Below are 22,101 nucleotides of genomic sequence, written 5' to 3' on the forward strand. Positions count from 1 at the left end.
GGGAGATTTATCCACCCTCAGACCATTAAGCTTCCTGAGCACTTTCTCAGTGAATAGACAATAGGTGCAGGAGTAGGTCATTCAGCCCTTTGAGCCAGCACCGCGATTCACTGTGATCATGGCTGATCATCCACAATCAGTACACCGTTCCTCCCTTCTCCCCATATCCCTTGACTCCACTATCTTTAAGAGCTCTATTTAACTCTTTCTTGAAAGCATCCAGAGAATTGACCTCCACTGCCTTCTGAGGCAGAGCATTCCACAGATCCACAACTCTCTGGGTGAGAAAGTTTTTCCTCAACTACGTTCTAAATGGCCTACCCCTTATTCTCAAATTGTGGCCTTTAGTTCTGGACTCCCCCAACATCGGGAACATGTTTCCTGCCTCTAGCGTGTCCAATCCCTTAATAATCTTATATGTTTCAATCAGATCCCCTCTCATCCTGCTGTAACTATATGTCATAATTATGTGGTTCTGTCAGTGTTAGTATTTGGTCTGTCCTGTTTTCTGTGATATCACTCCGGAGAAACATTGTATCATTTCTTAATGCATGTATGCATTTCTAAATGACAATAAAAAGAAGACTGAGTGTTCTCATAATCTAATCCTTCTTGATTCCAGTGTATACAAGCCCAGTCGCTCCAATGTTTCAACATATGACAGTCCCGCCATCCCGGGAATTAACCTTGTGAACCTATGCTGCACTCCCTCAATAGCAAGAATGTCCTTCCTCAAATTTGGAGACCAAAGCTGCACACAATACTCCAGGTGTGGTCTCACCAGGGCCCTGTACAACTGCAGAAGGACCTCTTTGCTCCTATACTCAACTCCCCTTGTTATGAAGGCCAAAATGCCATTAGCTTTCTTCACTGCCTGCTGTACCTGCATGCTTGCTTTCAGTGACTGATGAACAAGGACACCTAGATCTTGCTGTACTTCCCCTCTTCCTAACTTGACACCATTCAGATAGTAATCTGCCTTCCTATTCTTGCCACCAAATTGGATAACCTCACATTTATCCACATTTAACTGCATCTGCCATGCATCTGCCCACTCACCCAACCTGTCCAAGTCACCCTGCATTCTCATAACATCCTCCTCACATTTCACACTGTCACCCAGCTTTGTGTTATCTGCAAGTTTGCTAATTTTACTTTTAATCCCTTCATCTAAAGCACCAAACTTTCTGAAAGTCCAGGTACACTACAACCACTGGCTCTCCTTTGTCCATTTTCATAGTTACATCCTCAAAAAATTCCAGAAGATTAGTCAAGCATGATTTCCCCTTTGTAAATCCATGCTGACTCGGTCCGATCCTGTTACTGCTATCCAAGTGTGCCGCTATTTCATCTTTTACAATTGACTCCAGCATCTTCCCCACCACTGATGTCAGGCTAACTGGTCTATAATTCCCTGTTTTCTCTCTCCCTCCTTTCTTAAAAAGTGAGATAACATTAGCTACCCTCCAATCCACAGGAACTGATCCTGAATCTATAGAATATTGAAAAATGATTACCAATGCCCCATGATTTCTAGAGTCACCTCCTTAAGTACCCTGGGATGCAGACCATCAGGCCCTGGGGCTTTATCAGCCTTCAGTCTCATCAGTCTATCCAACACCATTTTCTGCCTAATGTGAATTTCCTTCAGTTCCTCCGTTACTCCAGGTCCTCCGGCCACTATTACATCTGGGAGATTGTTTGTGTCTTCCCTAGTGAAGACAGATCCAAAGTACCTGTTCAACTTGTCTGCCATTTCTTTGTTCCCCATAATAAATTCACCCATTTCTGTCTTCAAGGGCCCAACTTTGGTCTTAATTAATTTTTTCCTCTTCACATACCTAAAGAAGCTTTTGCTATCCTCCTTTATATTCTTGGCTAGCTTACCTTCATACCTTATCTTTTCTCCCCGTATTGCCTTTTTAGTTATCTTCTGTTGCTTTTTAACAGCTTCCCAATCCTCTGGCTTCCCGCTCATCTTTGCTATGTTATACTTCTCTTTTATTTTTATACTGCACATAATTCACTTCCCTGACACTCCTAAATGTCCGGTACACTGCAAATGTCTTCCACTGTGAAGATTGATACAAAGGATGCATTCAGTTCCTCTGCCATTTCTGCATCTCTCATTACAATATCTCCAGCGTCATTTTCTATTGGTCCTATATCTATCCTCAACTCTCTTTTACCCTTCATATACTTAAAAAAGCTTTTAGTATCTTGTTTGATATTAGTCGCCATCTTCCTTTCATAATTCATCTTTTCCATCTTAATGACCTCCTTAGTTTCCGTCTGCAAGTATTTAAAAGCTTCCCAATCCTCTATCTTCCCACTAGCTTTGGCTTCCTTGTATGCCCTCTCTTTTGCTTTTACTTTGGCTCTGACTTCACTTGTCAGCTACGGTAGTGTCCTTCCATTCGAAAATTTCTTAGTTGAAATATATCTGTCTTGCACTTCCCTCATTTTTCACAGAAACTCCAGCCATTGCTGCTCTGCTGTCCTTCCTACAAATGTCCCTTTCCAGTCAATTTCGGCTAGTTCCCCTCTCATGCCATTGTAGTTTCCTTTATTCCACTGAAATACTGACACATTGGAATTTAGTTTTTCTTTCTCAAATTTCAAAGTGAACTCGATCATATTATGATCACTGTTCCCCAAGGGTTCCTTAACCTTAAACTCTCTTACCAGCTCCGGATCATTGCACAACGTCCAGTGCAGCACAGCTGATCCCCTAGTGGGCTCAACAACAAGCTGTTCTAAAAAGCCATCCCTTAGACATGCTACAAATTCTCTCTCTTGAGGGCCAGTACTAGCTTGGTTTTCCCAATCCACTTTCATGTTAAAATCCCCATTGATTATCATGACACTGTCTTTCTGATATGCCTTTTCTATCTCCTGCTGTAATTTATAATCCACACCCTGGCTGCTGTTTGGAAGCCTGTATACAACTGCCATTAGGGTCCTTTTACCCTTGCCATTTCTTAACTCAATCCATAGAAACTTTACACCTTCCAATCCTCTGTCATCCCTTTCTAATAATTAATACTATTTCTTATAAACAGGCCCACACCACCCCCTCTGCTTTCTAACCTATCTTTCCGATACACTGTATATCCTTGGAAGTTCAGCTCCCAATGGCAGCCATCCTTTAGTCTTTAGGATGTATCACTCTATTTTTATGCTACACCATCAGAAATAACTGACAATTGCCACTTGCAGTCACTTCACAGCGTAGTGTCTCTAGTGTGATTACAGCAATAGTGATCGAGGTGTCAGATGGACATCAGGTTAAGTCGCCCTTCATTTGGACTATCTGAAAGCAAGTCCCATGAACTCTTACTCTTCAGCACCAGGTCACCACGATGCCCACAACACAAAATGCTGGAGGAACTCAGCATGCCAGGCAGTCAGCCTGAAACGTCACCCGTACTCTTTTCCATAGATGCTGAGTTCCTCCAGCATTTTGTGTGTGTTGTTTGGATTTCCAACATCTGCAGATTTTCTCTTGTTCACCACTGATGCTCTTGGGTCCGGCTGTGAGCCTTCCTTCCCCAATCTCCCAGAGGCCAGAGCCACCATCTAGATAGCCTCATGACATTTTTCATCTGCGCCCATCACCCAGTGAATCCAATCATTATTGTCAACAAACCATAAAGCTCTTTGGAGAGAAGGGGGATGAGAGATGTGATAGAGGTGTACATAATAAGAGGCATAGAGCAAGTGGATAGCCAGAGACTTTTCCCCAGGTGCAAATGGCTAATGTGGACAGCGTAATTTTATTATGATTGGAGGAAATTATAGGGGGGAACATTAGAGATAATTTTCTTATTTAACAGGGCGGTCTGCAAGACATTACCTCCCACAAAGCGAACCCCAATGGTGTGAATGACAGCGATGCTTCACTACCAGGTGAACACAATGCCTTTGATGCACGCTTTGAAAGGGAGAACACAACTACAGCTGTAGCTACAGCTGATGATCCCTACTGCACCTGATGACCCTGTGATCTCGGTCTCAGAGGCCAATGTTAGACTGTCTTCAAAGAGATTGAACCCTCGCAAGGCACAAGGTCCCGATTGGGTACCTGGTAAGGCTCTGAAAACCTGTGCCAACCAACTAGCGAGAGTATTCAAGGACATTTTCAACCTCTCAATACTACAGTTGGAAGTTCCCACTTGCTTCAAAAACAACAATTATACCAGTGCCTAAGAAGAATAATGTGGGATGCCTTAATGACTATTGCCTGGTAGCACTCACGTCGACAGTGATGAAATGCTTTTGAGAGGTTGATTATGACTAGACTGAACTTCTGCCTCAGTAAGGACCTGGGCCCATTGCAATTTGCCTACCTCCACAATAGGTCAACAGCAAACGCAATCTCAATGGCTCTCCACATGGCTTTAGACCACCTAGACAACACCAACACATACGTCAGGATGCTTTTCATTGACTATAGCTCAGCATTTAATACCATCACTCCCACAATCCTGATTGAGCAAGTTACAGAACCTGAGCCTCTGTACCTCCCTCTGCAATTGGATCCTCCACTTGCTAACCAGAAGACTACAGTCTGTGCAGATTGGTGATAACATATCCTCCTCACTGACTATCAACACTGGCACACTTCAGGGGTGTGTGCTTAGCCCACTGCTCTACTCTCTGTATACACATGACTGTGTGGCTAGGCATAGCTCAAATACTATCTATAAATTTGCTGACAATACAACCATTGTTGGTAGAATCTCAGGTGGGGACGAGAGGGCGTACAGGAGTGAGATATGCCAACTAGTGGAGTGGTGTCGCAGCAACAAGCTGGCACTCAACATCAGTAAGATGAAAGAGCTGATTGTGGACTTCAGGAAGGGTAAGATGAAGGAACACATACCAATCCTCATAGAGGGATCAGAAGTGGAGAGAGTGAGCAGTTTCAAGTTCCTCAGTGTCAAGATATCTGAGGACCTAACCTGGTCCCAACATATTGATGTAGTTATAAAGAAGGCAAGACAGCGGCTATACTTTATTAGGAGTTTGAAGAGATTTGGTGTGTCAACAAATACACTCAAAAATGTCTATAGTTGTACCATGGAGAGCATTCTGACAGGCTGCATCACTGTCTGGTATGGAGGGGCTACTGCACGGGACCGGAAGAAGCTGCAGAGGGTTGTAAATCTAGTCAGTTCCACCTTGGGCACTAGCCTACAAAGTACCCAGGACATCTTTAGGGAGTGGTGTCTCAAAAGGCAGTGTGCATTATTAAGGACATCCAGCACCCAGGTATGCCCTTTTCTCACTGTTACCTGAAGGCACACACTCAGCGATTCAGGAACAGCTTCTTCCCCTCTGCCATCCGATTCCTAAATGGACATTGAACTCTTGGGCACTACCTCAATTTTTAAAAATATATTATTTTTGTTTTTGCACATTCTTTTAAATCTATTCAATATATGTAATTGATTTTTAAAATTATATTTTATTTTATTATTTTTTTCTGTCTCTGTTAAGATTACGTATGTATTGCATTGAACTGCTGCTGCTACGTTAACAAATTTCACGTCACATGCCGGTGATAATAAACCTGATTCGGATCGCGTCATTGCACGGAATGCACTGCCGGGGTGGTGGTAGAGGCAGACACATTAGGTTCATGGATGATAGAAAAATGGAGGGCTATATGGAAGGGAAGGGTTAGATTGAAAAGGTTCAGTGGTAATTGACTAGGTTTGGTTGAGTAGGCACAACATCATGGGTTGAAGGGCCTGTACAGTTAATTATATGTTTTAAAATATACCTTTCAGGATTAGCTTAAGCAATTACATCATTTAATGTGTTAATTACCCACAATCTATATTAGATCTGTTCCTCCACCAACCTCTCGAAGAAAAAACAATGCAGATAAAATAAGATGGATATTTTCAGGTTTATTTTACATATTTTATAAAGTTATAAAACTCTCAGATCAGTGATACTACTTCCCATTTAGAAATAAATTTCAAACTGAAAATTTAGGCCTGTTGATCTAAAAGAATTGTGAAATTTTACAAAAATAACATTCTAGCACAGATGAACAAGCATCAGTTCCTTTAGTCAGCCAAAGCCACAGTAAACTGGAACTGCAAATGAATTGGATATTATCTGTTATATTAAGGTTCATACACATCTCACGCACTTTAAACAAGCTAACAAGGGGCTATCAAAAATGTTTACAATTGGTAATCTTGACTCTACAAAAAGATGCATTTGTGGTTTATCACTTTCCATAAATAAAAACTTTTAAAGTTACAGATGTTTGCAATTGCAAGCAGTTTGGAACATCATGCAGCAAGAAGTGTCCCAGTGCATCCCACATCAAAGTCTGCACCATGCAGCCTGCAGGATTCAAAGACCTAAAGTTCTGTTCTTTAATATTTTTTTCATTCTCATCTCATGCTGACTCCAAATCCGAACTGAAAACCTTTTTCTTTTTTCCACGTTTCTTGTGCTTTTTCTTCTTCTTCAGTTTCTCCTTAAAAAATGGAAAAAGGAATGAGTTCATTGCTATAACAGTCACATAACAGTCATCACATCACATAACAGTCTGCTACTTCAACCATCTTCAAACATCACAGTCTGACTATATTTTATTGGCCAAATGCTTTCTTGAATTTCAAAGTAAATCCTGGCCAAACTAAGGCCTTTTATAGAAAAGTTTGCCCTGTTCATAGAATCATTTACATTGGACACCTCACCAAACTCAGATCAGTATCTGTTTATCTCCAGAATTTGACTTCTAATAAAACTCATTATCCTGGCAGTTTGGCCTTGACAGAGTTAAATTATCTTTCTGGATAATCTGGATTATTTTAAAGTGTGGGCACGTGGCCAAGTGGTTAAGGCATTGGACTAGCGACCTGAAGGTCGTGAGTTCAAGCCCCAGCCGAGGGAATGTGTTGTGTCCTTGAGCAAGACACTTAATCACACATTGCTCTGCGACGACACTGGTGCCAAGCTGTATGGGTCCTAATGCCCTTCCCTTGGACAACATCGGTATCGTGGAGAGGGGAGACTTGCAGCATGGGCACTGCTGGTCTTTCATACAACCTTGCCCAGGCCTGCGCCCTGGAGAGTGAAGACTTTCCAGGCACAGATCCATGGTCTCGCAAGGCTAACGGATGCCTTTAATTAATTTTAAAGTAAATCAATGAGAGCATTTTCAGAAAAATTCTCAAAGCAGCCAGACCTTGTGCTGTGAAATTCTTGTTAAAATAGTCGCCCCCCACACACACCTTCTGTGCATCGCTAAACAGAATGTAAATGTGGTCAATACCCAAATTACCAGAACAAGTAATTATGTGTTTAACAGAACAATTATACCATTGCTACCATGAGGAAGTAGGCACAGGAGCCTACATACTCAATACTTCAGGAACAGCTTCTTCCCTACCACCATCAGATTCCTGAATAAACAATGAACTAACCCACGAAATGAACACTAACTCACTTTTAGCACACAGAACATAGAACAGTACAGGCCCCTGGGCCCACAATGTTGTGCCGATCCTCAAACCCTGCCTCCCATATAACCCCCCACCTTAAATTCCTCCATATACCTGTCTAGTAGTCTCTTAAGTTTCACTAGCGTATCTGCCTCCACCACTGACTCAGGCAGTGCATTCCACGCACCATCCACACTCTGAGTAAAAAACCTTCTTCTAATATCCCCCTTGAACTTCCCACCCCTTACCTTAAAACCATGTCCCCTTGTATTGAGCAGTGGTGCCCTGGGGAAGAGGTGCTGGCTGTCCACTCTATCTATTCCTCTTAATATCTTGTACACCTCTATCATGTCTCCTCTCATCCTCCTTCTCTCCAAAGAGTAAAGCCCTAGCTCCCTTAATCTCTGATCATAATCCATACTCTCTAAACCAGGCAGCAACCTAGTAAATCTCCTCTGTAGCCTTTCCAATGCTTCCACATCCTTCCTATAGTGAGGTGACCAGAACTGGACACAGTACTCCAAGTGTGGCCTAACCAGAGTTTTACAGAGCTGCATCATTATCTTGCGACTCTTAAACTCTATCCCTCGACTTATGAAAGCTAACACCCCATAAGCTTTCTTAACTACCCTATCTACCTGTGAGGCAACTTTCAGGGATTTGTGGACATGTACCCCCAGATCCCTCAGCTCCTCCACACTACCAAGTATCCTGCCACTTACTTTGTACTCTGCCTTGGAGTTTGTCCTTCCAAAGTGTACCACCTCACACTTCTCCGGGTTGAACTCCATCTGCCACTTCTCAGCCCACTTCTGCATCCTATCAATGTCTTTCTGCAATCTTCGACAATCCTCTACACTACCTACAACACCACCAACCTTTGTGTCGTCTGCAAACTTGCCAACCCAACCTTCTACCCCCACATCCAGGTTGTTAATAAAAATCACAAAAAGTAGAGGTCCCAGAACCGATCCTTGTGGGACACCACTAGTCACAACCCTCCAATCCAAAAGTACTCCCTCCACCATGACCCTCTGCCTTCTGCAGGCAAGCCAATTCCGAATCCACCTGGCCAAACTTTCCTGGATCCCATGCCTTCTGAATTTCTGAATAAGCCTACCATATGGAACCTTGTCAAATGCCTTATGAAAATCCATATAGATCACATCCACTGCAGTACCCTCATCTACATGCCTGGTCACCTCCTCAAAGAACTCTATCAGGCTTGTTAGACACGATCTGCCCTTCACAAAGCCACGCTGACTGTCCCTGATCAGACCATGATTCTCTAAATGGCCATAGTTCCTATCTCTAAGAATCTTTTCCAACAGCTTTCCCACCACAGACGTAAGGCTCACTGGTCTATAATTACCCGGACTATCCCTACTACCTTTTTTGAACAAGGAGCCAACAAGGACATAAAGATCCTAGCCAGAGGCTCAGCAATCTCTTCCCTCGCCTCATGGAGCAGCCTGGGGAATATTCCCTCAGGCCCCAGGGACTTATCCGTCCTAATGTATTTTAACAACTCCAACACCTCCTCTCCCTTAATATCAACATGCTCCAGAACATCAACCTTACTCATATTGTCCTCACCGTCAAGTTCCCTCTCGTTAGTGAATACCAAAGAGAAGTATTCACTGAGGACCTCGCTCACTTCCACAGCCTCCAGGCACATCTTCCCACCCTTATCTCTAATTGGTCCTACCTTCACGCCTATCATCCTTCACATAATTGAAGAATGCCTTGGGGTTTTCCTTTACCTTGCTCGCCAAGGCCTTCTCATGCCTTCTTGCTCTCCTCAGCCCCTTCTTAAGCTCCTTTCTTGCTACCCTATATTCCTCAATAGACCCATCTGATCCTTGCTTCCTACACCTCATGTATGCTGCCCTCTTCCACCCGACTAGATTTTCCACTTGTCAGCCATGGTTCCTTCACCCTACCATTCTTTATCTTCCTCACCGGGACAAATTTATCCCTAACATCCTGCAAGAGATCCCTAAACATCGACCACATGTCCATAGTACATTTCCCTGCAAAAACATCATCCCAATTCACACCTGCAAGTTCTAGCCTTATAGCCTCATAATCTGCCCTTCCCCAATTAAAAATTTCCTGTCCTCTCTGATTCTATCCTTTTCCATGATAATGCTAAAGGCCAGGGAGCGGTGGGCACTGTCTCCCAGATGCTCACCCACCGAGACATCTGTGACCTGACCCGGTTCATTACCTAATACTAGATATAGTATGGCATTCCCCCTAGTCGGCCTGTCAACATACTGTGACAGGAACCCGTCCTGGACACACTTAACAAACTCTGCTCCGTCTAAACCCTGGGAACTAATCAGGTGCCAATCAATATTAGGGAAGTTAAAGTCACCCATGATAACAACCCTGTTATTTTTGCACCTTTCCAAAATCTGCCTCCCCATCTGCTCCTCGGTATCTCTGCTGCTACCAGGGGGCCTATAGAATACTTCCAATAGAGTAACTGCTCCCTTCCTGTTCCTGACTTCCACCCATACTGACTCAAAAGAGGATCCTGCTACATTACCCACCCTTTCTGTAGCTGTAATAGTATCCCTGACCAGTAATGCCACCCCTCCTCTCCTTTTTCCCCCTCTATCCCTTTTAAAGCACTGAAATCCAGGAATATTGAGAATCCATTCCTGCCCTAGTGCCAGCCAAGTCTCTGTAATGCCCACAACATCATAATTCTATGTATGTATCCAAGCTCTCAGTTCATCACCTTTGTTCCTGATGCTTCTTGCATTGAGGTACACACATTTCAGCCCTTCTACCTTACTACCTTTACACCCTTTATTCTGCTTCTCTTTCCTCAAAGCCTCTCTGTATGTTAGATCTGGCTTTACTCCATGCACTTCTTTCACTGCTCTATCGCTCCGGGTCCCATCCCCCTTGCAAATTAGTTTAACCCCTCCGAACCATGCTAGTAAACCTACCTGCAAGGATATTGTGCCCCCTCGAGTTCAGGTGCAACCCATCCAATCTGTACAGGTCCCACCTTCCCCAGAAGAGATCCCAATGATCCAAAATTCTAAAACCCTGCCCCCTGCACCAACTCCTCAGCCACACATTCAACTGCCATCTCCTCCAATTCTTACCATCACTGTCACATAGCCACTGGCAGCAATCCTGAAAACGCCACCCTTGAGGTCTTGTTCTTCAGCCTTCTGCCTAGTTCCCAAAACTCACACTTCAGGACCTCATCCCTCTTCCTGCCTATGTCGTTGGTGCCAACATGTATCACGACTTCTGGTTGCTTTCCCTCTCGTACCAAGATGTCGTGCACCCGGTCAGAGACATCCCAGACCCTGGCACCCGGGAGGCAACAAACCATGTGGGTGTCCTTCTCACGTCCACAAAATCTCCTGTCTGCTCCCCTGACTAAAGAGTCTCCAATGATGACAGCGCTCCTCTTCTCCGTCCCACCCTTCTGCACCACAGGGTCAGACTCAGTGCCAGAGGCCCTGCCACCATGGCTCACACCTGGTCAGTCATCCCCATCAACAGTATCCAGGACAGTAAATTTATTATTCAGGGGAATGGCTACAGGGGTGCTCTGCACTACCTGTCTGCTCACCTTCTCTTCCCCCCCCCTGACTGTCACCCAACGACCTGCTTCCGACAGCCTAGGTGTGACTACCTTCCTGTAGCTCTCATCTGACTGACTCATTCTCCCTTATGAGTTGAAGGTCATCCAGCTGCTGCTCCAGATTCCTTACATGGTCTTCCAGATCGCCCAGCCGTATGCACTTCTGGCAGATGTGACTCTGCAGGAGAGGAGAGTTCCTCCAAGACTGCCACATCTCACATGACAAGCATATCACCGTCTCAGGAGGCATTGTAAAGACTAACTGGGAACAAGCTCATCCTCTGCCCCTTCTCATCAAAGCCTCAAAGCACCACTCCTTCACTGGCCCACTCACTCACTGGCCACTTTTTTTTGCTCTTTTTGCAGTACTCATCGAATTTATTATATATATTTACATACATCTTACTGAAATTTATAGTTTATAATGCCTTGCCATGTACTGCTGTCAAAAAACAAATTCCAAAACATATGCTAGTGATATTAATCCTGATACAGATAATTAAGATTTGGAGGAATTGTAATAATTGAGAAATCACCACACTTGTTTTCAGTTGACTGGAGAGGGGGAAAAATGGGAAACACTTTCCATCAATAAACCAAAATTCTGAAAGGAGGAATCACACATACATTCATCCATTTGACTGGAGAGGGGGGAAATGGAAAACAAATTGTATCAATAAACCAAGTTTGAAAGGACTGGAGAGGAGGGAAATGGGAAACAAGCTGTATCATTAAACCAAGTCTGAAAGGAGAAATTGCACACAAGCGTCCATTTTGAGTGGCTTTAATACTTACTGAAGTTTTGTCTTTCTCTTCATTATTTTTCTTTTTTCTTGACTGTATTAAAAAGAAATGTGTTGATAAAAATCTAATGCAGATGAGTGAAGCTATATGCAACAAAAACACAGTTAGTTTGAATTTTAAATCGGTTAATCACTTGAGGCAAGTTTTAGATGCCCTCCAACAACTAACGCAAAGGCTGCAAGTGCAGGAATATCAGTTGAATGTCACTTTTAGACTATATGACCGTAAGATATAGGAACAGAATTAGGCCATTTGGCCCATCGAGTCTGCTCCACCATTTCATCATGGCTGACCCTCTCAGCCCCGATTTCCTGTCTTCTCCCCATACCCCTTCATGTCTTGAGCAAGAACCTATCGTCTACCTTAGATAAACCCAATGACTTGGCTGCCCATTCCAACAAATTCCACAGATTCACCACCACCTGGCTAAAGAAATTCCTCATTTGTTCTGAAAGGATGTCCCTCTATTCTGAGGCTGTGCCCTCTGGTCGTAGACTCACCCACCATGACACATCTTCTCCATGTCTACTCTACCATATCAAGGACCTTCAATATTCGATACGTTTCAATGAGGTCGTCCCTCATTCTTCTGAATTGCAGTGAATAGAGCGCCAGAGCATCAAATGCTCCTCAGATAACAAGCCTTTCAATCCCCAAAAAACTCTCTAAGATTGGTTAGACATAATTTGCTATGCACTAAGCCATGCTGATTTCTTAATCCATGTCTATCCAAATACTTATATATTCGGTCCCTTAGAATCCCTTCCAATAACTTTTCCACAACTAATGTCAGACTCACTGGCTTATAATTTGCAGGTGTATGTTAAAAGCCTTTCTTCAACAGCGGAACAACATAGGCTATCCTCAAGTCCTCTGGTAGCCCTCCTATCCCGAAGGTTGATTTAAATATCTTTGTAAGGGCCCTGGCAATTTGTGCACTTTGCTCCTGCAGGGCCCAAGGGAACACCTTGGCAGGCCCTGGGGATTTATCCACCCTAATTTGCTTCGGAACAGCAAACAACTCTTCCTCTGTAATCTGTGTAGGGATCCATGAAGTTGATGCTGCTCCACCCCACATCTATAAACTTGTTTGTCTCCTGAGTAAGTACAGATACAAAAAAATCATAAAAATATGATTTGCCCCATCTCTTTTGGCTCCACACATGGATTACCATTTTGGTCTTCCGGTAGACCAATTTTGTCCCTTGCAATCCTTTTGCTCTTCACATATCCATGGAATCCCTTAGGATTCTCCTTCACCTTGTCTGCCTGGGCATCCTCATTCCTCCTTTTAGCCAAGTGATTTCTTTAACTGTTCTCTTGTATTTGTTATACTCCATAAGCATTGCTTTTGTTCCTAACTGCCTCGCCTCTAACTACAATGCATCTCCTTGTTTTTTTGTTAACAAGGGCCTCAATATCTCTTGAAAAACAAGGCTCCCTACACTGGACCTGGTCCATTTCCGACACCTCCCTCCCCTTTCTAGATCTTTCTGTCTCTATCTCTGGAGACAGCTTATCCACTGATATCTACTATAAGCTTACTGACTCTCACAGCTATCTGGACTATTCTTCTTCTCACCCTGTCTCTTGCAAAAATGCCATCCCCTTCTCGCAATTCCTCCGTCTCCGCCGCATCTGCTCTCAGGATGAGGCTTTTCATTCCAGGACGAGGGAGATGTCCTCCTTTTTTAAAGAAAGGGGCTTCCCTTCCTCCACCATCAACTCTGCTCTCAAACGCATCTCCCCCATTTCACGCACATCTGCTCTCACTACATCCTCCCGCCACCCCACTAGGAATAGGGTTCCCCTCGTCCTCACCTACCACCCCACCAGCCTCCAGGTCCAACATATTATTCTCCATAACTTCCGCCACCTCCAACAGGATCCCACCACTAAGCACATCTTTCCCTCCCCCCCCCCGCTTTCCGCAGGGATCGCTCCCCACGCGACTCCCTTGTCCATTCGTCCCCCCCATCCCTCCCCACTGATCTCCCTCCTGGCACTTATCCTTGTAAGCGGAACAAGTGCTACAATGCCCTTACACTTCCTCCCTTACCACCATTTAGGGCCCCAGACAGTCCTTCCAGGTGAGGCGACACTTCACCTGTGAGTCAGCTGGGGTGATATACTGCGTTCAGTGCTCCCGATGTGGCCTTCTATATATTGGCGAGACCCGACGCAGACTGGGAGACCGCTTTGCTGAACACCTACGCTCTGTCCGCCAGAGAAAGCAGGATCTCCCAGTGGCCACACATTTTAATTCCACATCCCATTCCCATTCTGACGTGTCTATCCACGGCCTCCTCTACTGTAAAGATGAATCCACACTCAGGTTGGAGGAACAACACCTTATATTCTGTCTGGGTAGTCTCCAACCTGATAGCATCAACATTGACTTCTCTAACTTCCGCGAATGCCCCACCTCCCCCTCGTACCCCATCCGTTATTTATTTATATACACACATTCTTTCTCTCTCTCTCCTTTTTCTCCCTCTGTCCCTCTGACTATACCCCTTGCCCATCCTCTGGGTTCCCCCCCCCCCGTCTTGCTCCCCGACCTCCTGTCCCATGATCCTCTCATATCCCCTTTTGCCAATCACCTGTCCAGCTCTTGACTCCATCCCTCCCCCTCCTGTCTTCTCCTATCATTTTGGATCTCCCCCTCCCCCTCTCAAATCTCTTACTAGCTCTTCCTTCAGTTAGTCCTGACGAAGGGTCTCGGCCTGAAATGTCGACTGTACCTCTTCCTAGAGATGCTGCCTGGCCTGCTGCGTTCACCAGCAACTTTGATGTGTGTTGCTGCCTACACCTGTTATCTTTACCTTTTATTCTGACAGACACATACACGTTTTGTACTCTCAAAACTTTACTTTTGAAGTCCTCTCATTCACCAAGTAAGCCTTTGCCATAAAATAGCCTGTCCCAATCCACACTTGGCAGATCCTTTCTTATACCATCAAAGTTTGCCTATCCCCAATTAAGAATTGCAAATTTTATACCAGACTGATTCTCTTGCACATTTACTTTGAAACTAATGGCACTATGGTCACTGGATGCAAAATGTTCCCCTACACAAATTTCTATCATCTGCCCATCTCCTTCTCTACTAGCAGATCAAGTATCGCACTCTCTCTCGTTGGGACTTCTATGTACTGACTAAAGAAACTTTCCTAAACACTTTTGACAAACTCTATCCCATCTATTTCCTTTACAGTATGGGAGTCCCAGTCAATATGTGGAAAGTTAAAACCACCTACATAACGACCTTATGTTTCTTGTAATAGTTAGCAACTTTCTACAAATTTGTTCCTCTAAATCCCTCAGACTGTTGGGTGGGCTGTAATATCGCCCCATTAAAATGTGGTCAAACCTTTCATATTTCAAGCTGTTCTCCAGCAGATACTCCACTGTAATCAGATATTGTCCTCACATGAGACAAAACTAGGGGGATGGGAACCAGTATGATAGAGCTGAGGATGAACCAGCAGGTTTACAGGTAGATGATGGGTGTAACATGAATGTAAGGAAGGACAAGCCAATGACTCTCTCTCAATGTAGACAGAGCAAAGAGTTAAGTTGTACCACACTGGCAAAATTCAAAAGGGCGAAGAACACAGGATTATATTTAAATGTGTGTAGCATTTGGAATAAGGTGGACGAATTCCTGACACAATTAGAGATTGGTCAGTATGATGTGGGCATCACTGAGTTGTGGCTGAAAGGAGGTCATAGTTGGGAGCTAAACATCAAAGGATATACTTTGAATTGAAAGAACAGGCAGGAAGGCAAGAGATGGAATTACGTCTTTACAAAGAGGTGACATAGGGTCAGAGAATGTTGAATCTTTGTAGATGGAGTTAAGAAACTGTAGGGGTAAAAAAAAACACATTATGGGAATCATATATAGGCCTCCAAATAGTAGCCAAGATGTGGGGTTGAGATTGCATAGGGAGCTGGAAAAGGCATGAAATAAGGATAATGACATAATTGTAATCGGGGACCTAAATATGCAAGGGGATTGGGAAAAGCAGATTGATGTTGGATTGCAAGAGATGGAACTTATTGAATACCTATGAGATGGCTTTGTAGAGCAGCTTGTGTTTAAGCCTATTAGGGGAAAGGTTGGATATTGTGTGATCTTATTAGGGAGCTTACATAAAGGAACCCTTAGGAGACAGTGATCATAATATGATTGAATTCATACTGCAATTTGAGAGAGAGAAGCACAAGTCACGTGTATCAGTATCACAATGGAACAAAGGGAATTACAGAGGCATGAGAGAGGAGCTTGCCCAGGTGGACTGGAGAAAGATACTGGTGGGGATGACGGCAGAGCAGAGGTGGCTGAAGTTTCTGGGAATAGTGCACAAGGAACAGGATAGATAATGTCCCACAGAAAGAATTCTCAAATGGTAGGGGTAGGCAACCAAGCCTGACAAGGGAAGCTGAGGACCGCATAAGGAAAGGTAGCAAATGCAAGTGGGAAGTTGGATGATTGGGAAGCTTTTAAAATCTAACAAAAGGCAACTAAAAAGCTCCCAGAAAGGAAAAAATATAATATGAGGGAAAACTAGCCAATAACATAAAGCAGGATACCGCAAGCTTTTTCAGTTACATATAGAGTAAAACAGAGGTGAGAGTTGATATTGGACCGCTGGAAAATGATGCTGGTGAAGTAATAATGGGGGAGAAAAAGAAATGGCAGATGAATTTCATGGGTACTTTGCATCAGTCTTCACTGTGGCAGACACTAGCAGGGTGCCACAGGTCCGTGAGTGCCAGGGAGCAGGACTGAGTGCCATTGGTATTATAAAGGAAAAAGTACTTGGCAAATTCAAAGGTCTTAAGGTGGATAAGTTACCTGGACCAGATGGACTACATCCCAAAGTCCTGAGAGAGGTTGCTGAAGAGATGACGGATGCACTGGTCATGATCTTTCAAGAATCACTTGATTCTGGCATGGTCCTGGAGGACTGTAAAATTGCGAGTATCACTCCACTCTTCAAGAAGGGAGGAAGGCAAAAAAAGAAAAGGAAATTATAGGCCAGTTAGCCTAACCTCAGTGGTTGGGAACATGTTGGAATCTATTATTAAGGATGAAGTTTTGGGGTACTTGAAGACTGATGATAAAATAAGTCAAAGTCAGCATAGTTTCTGTAAAGGGAAATCTTGCCTGACAAATCTGTTAAGAGTTCTGCAGGAAGTAACAAGCAGGATGGACAAAGGAGAGGCAGTGGATGTCATTTACTTGGGTTTTCAAAAGGCATTTGATAAGGTGCCACACATGAGATTGATTAATAAGATAAACCCCTAGGGGATGTTACGGGAAAGATACTGGGATGGATAGAGGAATGGCCAACAGTTAGGAGGCAGCAAGTGGGAATAAAAGGGCCTTTTCTGACTGGCTGCCAGTGACTAGTGGTGTTCCTCAGTGGTCAGTATTGTGGGACGCAAACACGAGGAAATCTGCAGATGCTGGAAATTTAAGCAACACACACAAAAAAATGCTGGTGAACACAGCAGGCCGGGCTGACTGGCCTGCTGCGCTCACCAGTATTTTTTTTTATGAGTATTGTGGGACCACTACTTTTCACATTGTTCATTAATGATTTAGATAATGGAATTGATGGCTTTGTTAGATAATGGAATTTGACAACGTTTGTGGATGATACGAAGATAGGTGGAGGGGTAGGCAGTGCTGAGGATTGCAGCAGGACTTAGACAAATTGGAAGAAGTGGCAAAAAAGCAGACACAATACAGCGTTGGGAAATGTATGATAATGCATTTTGGTAAAAGGAACAATAGTGCAGATTATCTAAATGGAGAGAAAATTCAAGGTGCAAAGGGATTTAGGAGTCTACATGCAAGACTCCAAGAAGGTTAATTTAAAGATTGAGTCTGTGGTAAAGAATGCAAATGCAACGTTGGCATTTGTTTCAAGGAGAACAGAATATAAAAGCAAGGAGATAATGCAGAGCCCTTATAAGACACTAGTCAGGCTGCACTTGGAGTACCCTTCACAGTTTTGGGACCCGTATCTCAGAAAGATGCGTTGTCATTAGACAGAGTCCAGAGGACGTTCATGAGGATGATTCCGGGAATGAAGGGTTAACATCTGAGGCACGTTTGGCAGCTTTGGGCCTTTACTCATTGGAATTAAGAAGAATGTGGGAGTTCTCATTGAAATCTATCGAATGTTGAAAGAACTAGATAAGGTAGTTCTGGAGAGGATGTTCCCTATGGTGGTGATATCCAGCCACAAAATTGAGGGGCAACCATTTAGAACAGAGGTAAAGAGGAATTTTTTTAGCGAGAGAGTAGTGAATCTGTGGAATACTCTGCCAGACCACGGTGGAGGCTAAGTTGATAGTTTTCTGATTGGTCAGGGCATCAAAGGATATGGCGAGAGGGCAGGTGTATGGGGTCGAGTGGAATCTGTAATGGAATCAGCCATAATGGAATAGCGGAACAGACTCGATGGGCTGAATAGCCTAATTCTGCTCCCATGTCTTACAGTCTAGACACTGCATTTTATTTACAAACACTTACATACATGCATTATTAAAAAAAAATGTCAATGCATAGGCTTTTCTGCCCTCTACAATAACCACATTAAGTTGGAGAAGAGAGTGGGGAGCAGTTTGAAAACAGAAGAATGGACTGGAGCAAACTAGTATGTTTTCTTCATTGGAGGAGAATAAATTATCCGATTTATAAAACTAATTTGCATTACTTATTGAATGTAATTTCACCACATTATAGGAAGACAGGAACATTTTATGCCATGATCTGAGAGCTGCTATCATATACTACCCAAAGTGCAAGTTCTAAACAATACTGATACAATGTGCATTTTGCAGATTGAATAAGCCGTAAAACCTCATTTCATGCAGAATCTCTGTGGGAAAATACCTCCTCTTAGGAGATACTAATACTTCTTCTGAACTGCAATTGATTGCAGCCTGTAATTTCCCTTCTGAGGATGTACTTTTGAGCTGACTGAACGATCTAGGATTCTGCCATCTCCTGGGGGATTAGACATGGAGCGCAACTGAGTACGTACACTGCATCAATTCCTGCTAGTGAAACATAAACCTGTGATCAGCTCCATTACTCCGCACCAATTAAAGCACTGAGCAAGATTAAAATAGTCAGTATGAATGTAGAAAAGGCACAGGTGTTGAGTGCCGTCTGCCTGCGTTCAACTGGTTTCTTCTCACTGCTGCTGGCAGGCAGAAGGTGCAAGAGCCTCGGCTCCTGAGCCGCCGGGTTCAGGAGCGGCTGTTGCCCTATAACTATCACACCAGTGTAGAAGCTTCCCATGCCTCAGCACTGAACATGCTCCGCATATGTGGAGTCACTTTTAGGGCCCCTGCAGTCCTGCTCCATGTTTTTGTTTACTTGTTTTCTTATTGCCGCGATTTGATGGAAGTGCTTTGTGCTGAACTGACTCTGCAGTTGTGGCCTGCAATCAGCTGACTCACCTTTGAGGATTCTGCAGTTAATGGTATTTGCTTACTTTTTATTGTTTGCACGACTTGTTCTTTTTCATACAATGGAATGGTCTTTGTTGTGTGGGTTATTTTAAAATTGGGTTCTATTGCCTTTCTTTGTATTGTTACTGCCTGCAAGACGACAAATCTCAAGATCGTACAGATGCAAGAGAAAGTTTGTGAGCCTTTTGCCAATACCTGGTTTCCTGCATTAGTTAGTTATAAAATGTGGTCTGATCTTCATCTAAGTCACAATAATAGATAAACACAATCTGCCTAAATTAATAACACATAAACAACTGTACTTTTCATGTCCTTTTTGAACACATTGCTTAATCATTTACAATCCAGGCTAGAAAAAGTATGTGAAACCTTGCATTTAATAACTGATAGAAACTCCACCAAACATTTCCTGTAACTGCTGATCAGACTTGCACAGAGCAAGGAGCAACTTTAAACCATTCCTCCATAAAAAACTTACTCGCTTCATCAACAGTTCTGGGATACCTCACATGAACAGCCCTCTTCAGGTCACATCACAGCATCTCAATTGGTTAAGGTCCAGAGTTTGACTCAGCCATTCCAAAACATAAACTTTCTTCTTTTTAAACCATTCTGTTGTTGATTTACTCTTGTTGCACAGATCATTTTCTTGTTGCATCATCCAACTTCTATTAAGCTTCAGGTGATAGACTGGTACCCTGACATTTTCCTATAAAGTGTCTTGGTACAATTTAGAATTCATTGTTCCCTCAACGACTGCAAGCTGTCCAGGCCCCGAGGCAGCAAAGCAGCCTCAAATTATGATGCTCCTTCCACAATGCTTCACAGTTAGGATGAGTTTTGGTGTTGGTGTGCAGCATCCTTTTTCCTCCACAAACATTTCTGTCAAAAAGTTCAACTGTTGTCTCATCTGTCCCAGGTGGCCTTTTGCAAATTTGAGACGGCAGCAATTTTTTTTTGGAGAGCAGTGGTTTCCTCTGTGGTGTCCTTCCATCAGGAACACCATTCTTGTTCAGTGTTTTTCTTATAGAGGACACATGAACAGAGATTTTAGCAAGTTCTAGAGATTTCTGCAGGTCTTTTGCTGTTATCGTTGGGTTCTTTTTCACCTCCTTCAGCAAAGCACATTGTGATCTTTGCAGGATGCCCATTTCTTGGGAGAGTAGCAACAGCACAGAATTTCCTTCCATGGCAGACAATTTTGCTTCCTGTGGACTGATGAACACTTAGATCTTTAGAAATGCTGTTGTTGCCTTTTCCAGCTTAGTGCATTTTTACAATTCTTCTAAGGTCCTTGAAAAGTTGTTTTGATCAAAGCCTGGTGCACATAAACATATATTTCCTGAGAAGAGCTGGCTCTGTCAGTAATGTGACTTCGTGCAACTTTTTTTTTAATATAAGGCAGGGTACCTCTACAACCCACACCTCCAATCTCATTGATTGGAACACCCGGCTCCAAATAGCTTTTATAGAAGGTATTATCCCAGACGTTCACATATTTTTTGGAACAGAGACTGTGATTGATTAAATGGTGTAGTCAGTATTGAGGAGAAGTACAATTGCGTGCTATTAGTTTTAGGCAGATTGTGTTTGTCTATTATTGTGACTTAGATGAAGATCAGACTACATTTTATGAATAATTAATGCACAAAACCAGGTAATTGCAAAGGGTTCACAAATGTATTCTTGCAACTGTATACATACTTTGATAATAAATGTAAATCGAATCTCTCAAGTTCTGTTAGTCACATGACAGAGCAGGTCTGCCTCAAGTAATTTCTTCCTCCCCTGCCTCCCCCCAGTAGCCCCATAATCCTCATTATCCCTGTCTGGCAGGGCTGACCTTTTGTCTATCAGGTATACACACTAGGTTAACGCGCAGCATGGACACTTTAGTCTGTACCTGTTCACTCCAGGTCAGTGGCATTCTTTGATGCGTCTTGCTCATTGCTGCTTCCAGCTTCAGGGAGGGGACCCGACTGGTGGGCGGTGTCCCAAAAAAGGTGTCTGTTTGTAGTGGCACATGCTCTGTGCTGGCTCAGTGGAAGAGTTCACTTTGGGGATGGGGAGCGTGCTGGCTCCAGGAAAATGGTTAGTTCATTAATTTTGTTATGCAGAGTCGTTGTGATATTATTGTGATGAATATATTTGTGGACATTTGTGATTGTGAAGAAAGATATGAATTCCTGCGTTCAAGGTCATGGTAACAACTCCCCTGTATTCCACAGACCCTTTTCTCCTAGAGTAAGGACATTCTTACTTACAGGCTCACCTTGGTGTAAGTGGAGAGAGAGAAAGGCTGTGGTAAGGTGAGATGATTACTTCAGCCTGATTTTGGAGCTGTAGTCCCAAAGGTCTGATGGTATATATCCACATTTTCTCTTTTTGTCATTTTTGTTATTTTGCCACTCTTGCACTTTTCTAAAAGCTTTTCACCTCTGGCACACCATAAATACCTTGCCACTGAATTGCTATTAAGGCCTGCTGTCTGATTTTTAAAGTCCACACCTTCATAAGAGCATGTGGCCCTCACCAAAACTCACGGTGTGACACACGTAGACAACCCAATGAATTAAAACTAGATCTATTCTTGAAGAAGTCCTGATGAAGGGTCTTAGCCCAAAACATCAACTGTTTACTCTTTCCCATAGATAGTGCCTGATCTGCTGAGGTCCTCCAGCATGGGAAAAGTGCGGGGCGGACACTAGC

General features: G+C 43.4%; 1 protein-coding gene across 2 annotated transcripts in view; it reads right to left on the minus strand.

Moving 5' to 3' along the window:
* Positions 1 to 5,909: 5,909 nt before the first annotated feature.
* The window catches only part of fam133b (family with sequence similarity 133 member B), a 52,740-nt gene continuing 36,548 nt past the window's right edge, over positions 5,910 to 22,101 (minus strand). The window contains exons 10-12 of one of the 2 annotated variants that reach the window (XR_010020726.1): positions 16,757 to 16,895; positions 11,884 to 11,925; positions 6,416 to 6,502 (exon numbers count right to left, since the gene is read on the minus strand). Coding sequence is in view for 1 of the 2 variants with exons in the window: in XM_063069434.1 (XP_062925504.1) it covers positions 6,422 to 6,502; positions 11,884 to 11,925 (123 nt within the window). In the remaining variant the exon portion in view is untranslated. Of the gene's footprint in view, positions 6,503 to 11,883; positions 11,926 to 16,756; positions 16,896 to 22,101 lie in introns of both variants that reach the window. The other variant, XM_063069434.1, reaches the window with a different exon arrangement.

The sequence above is a fragment of the Mobula hypostoma genome, chromosome 17 (genome assembly GCF_963921235.1).
Source record: "Mobula hypostoma chromosome 17, sMobHyp1.1, whole genome shotgun sequence".
In the NCBI taxonomy this organism is placed as follows: domain Eukaryota; kingdom Metazoa; phylum Chordata; class Chondrichthyes; order Myliobatiformes; family Myliobatidae; genus Mobula; species Mobula hypostoma.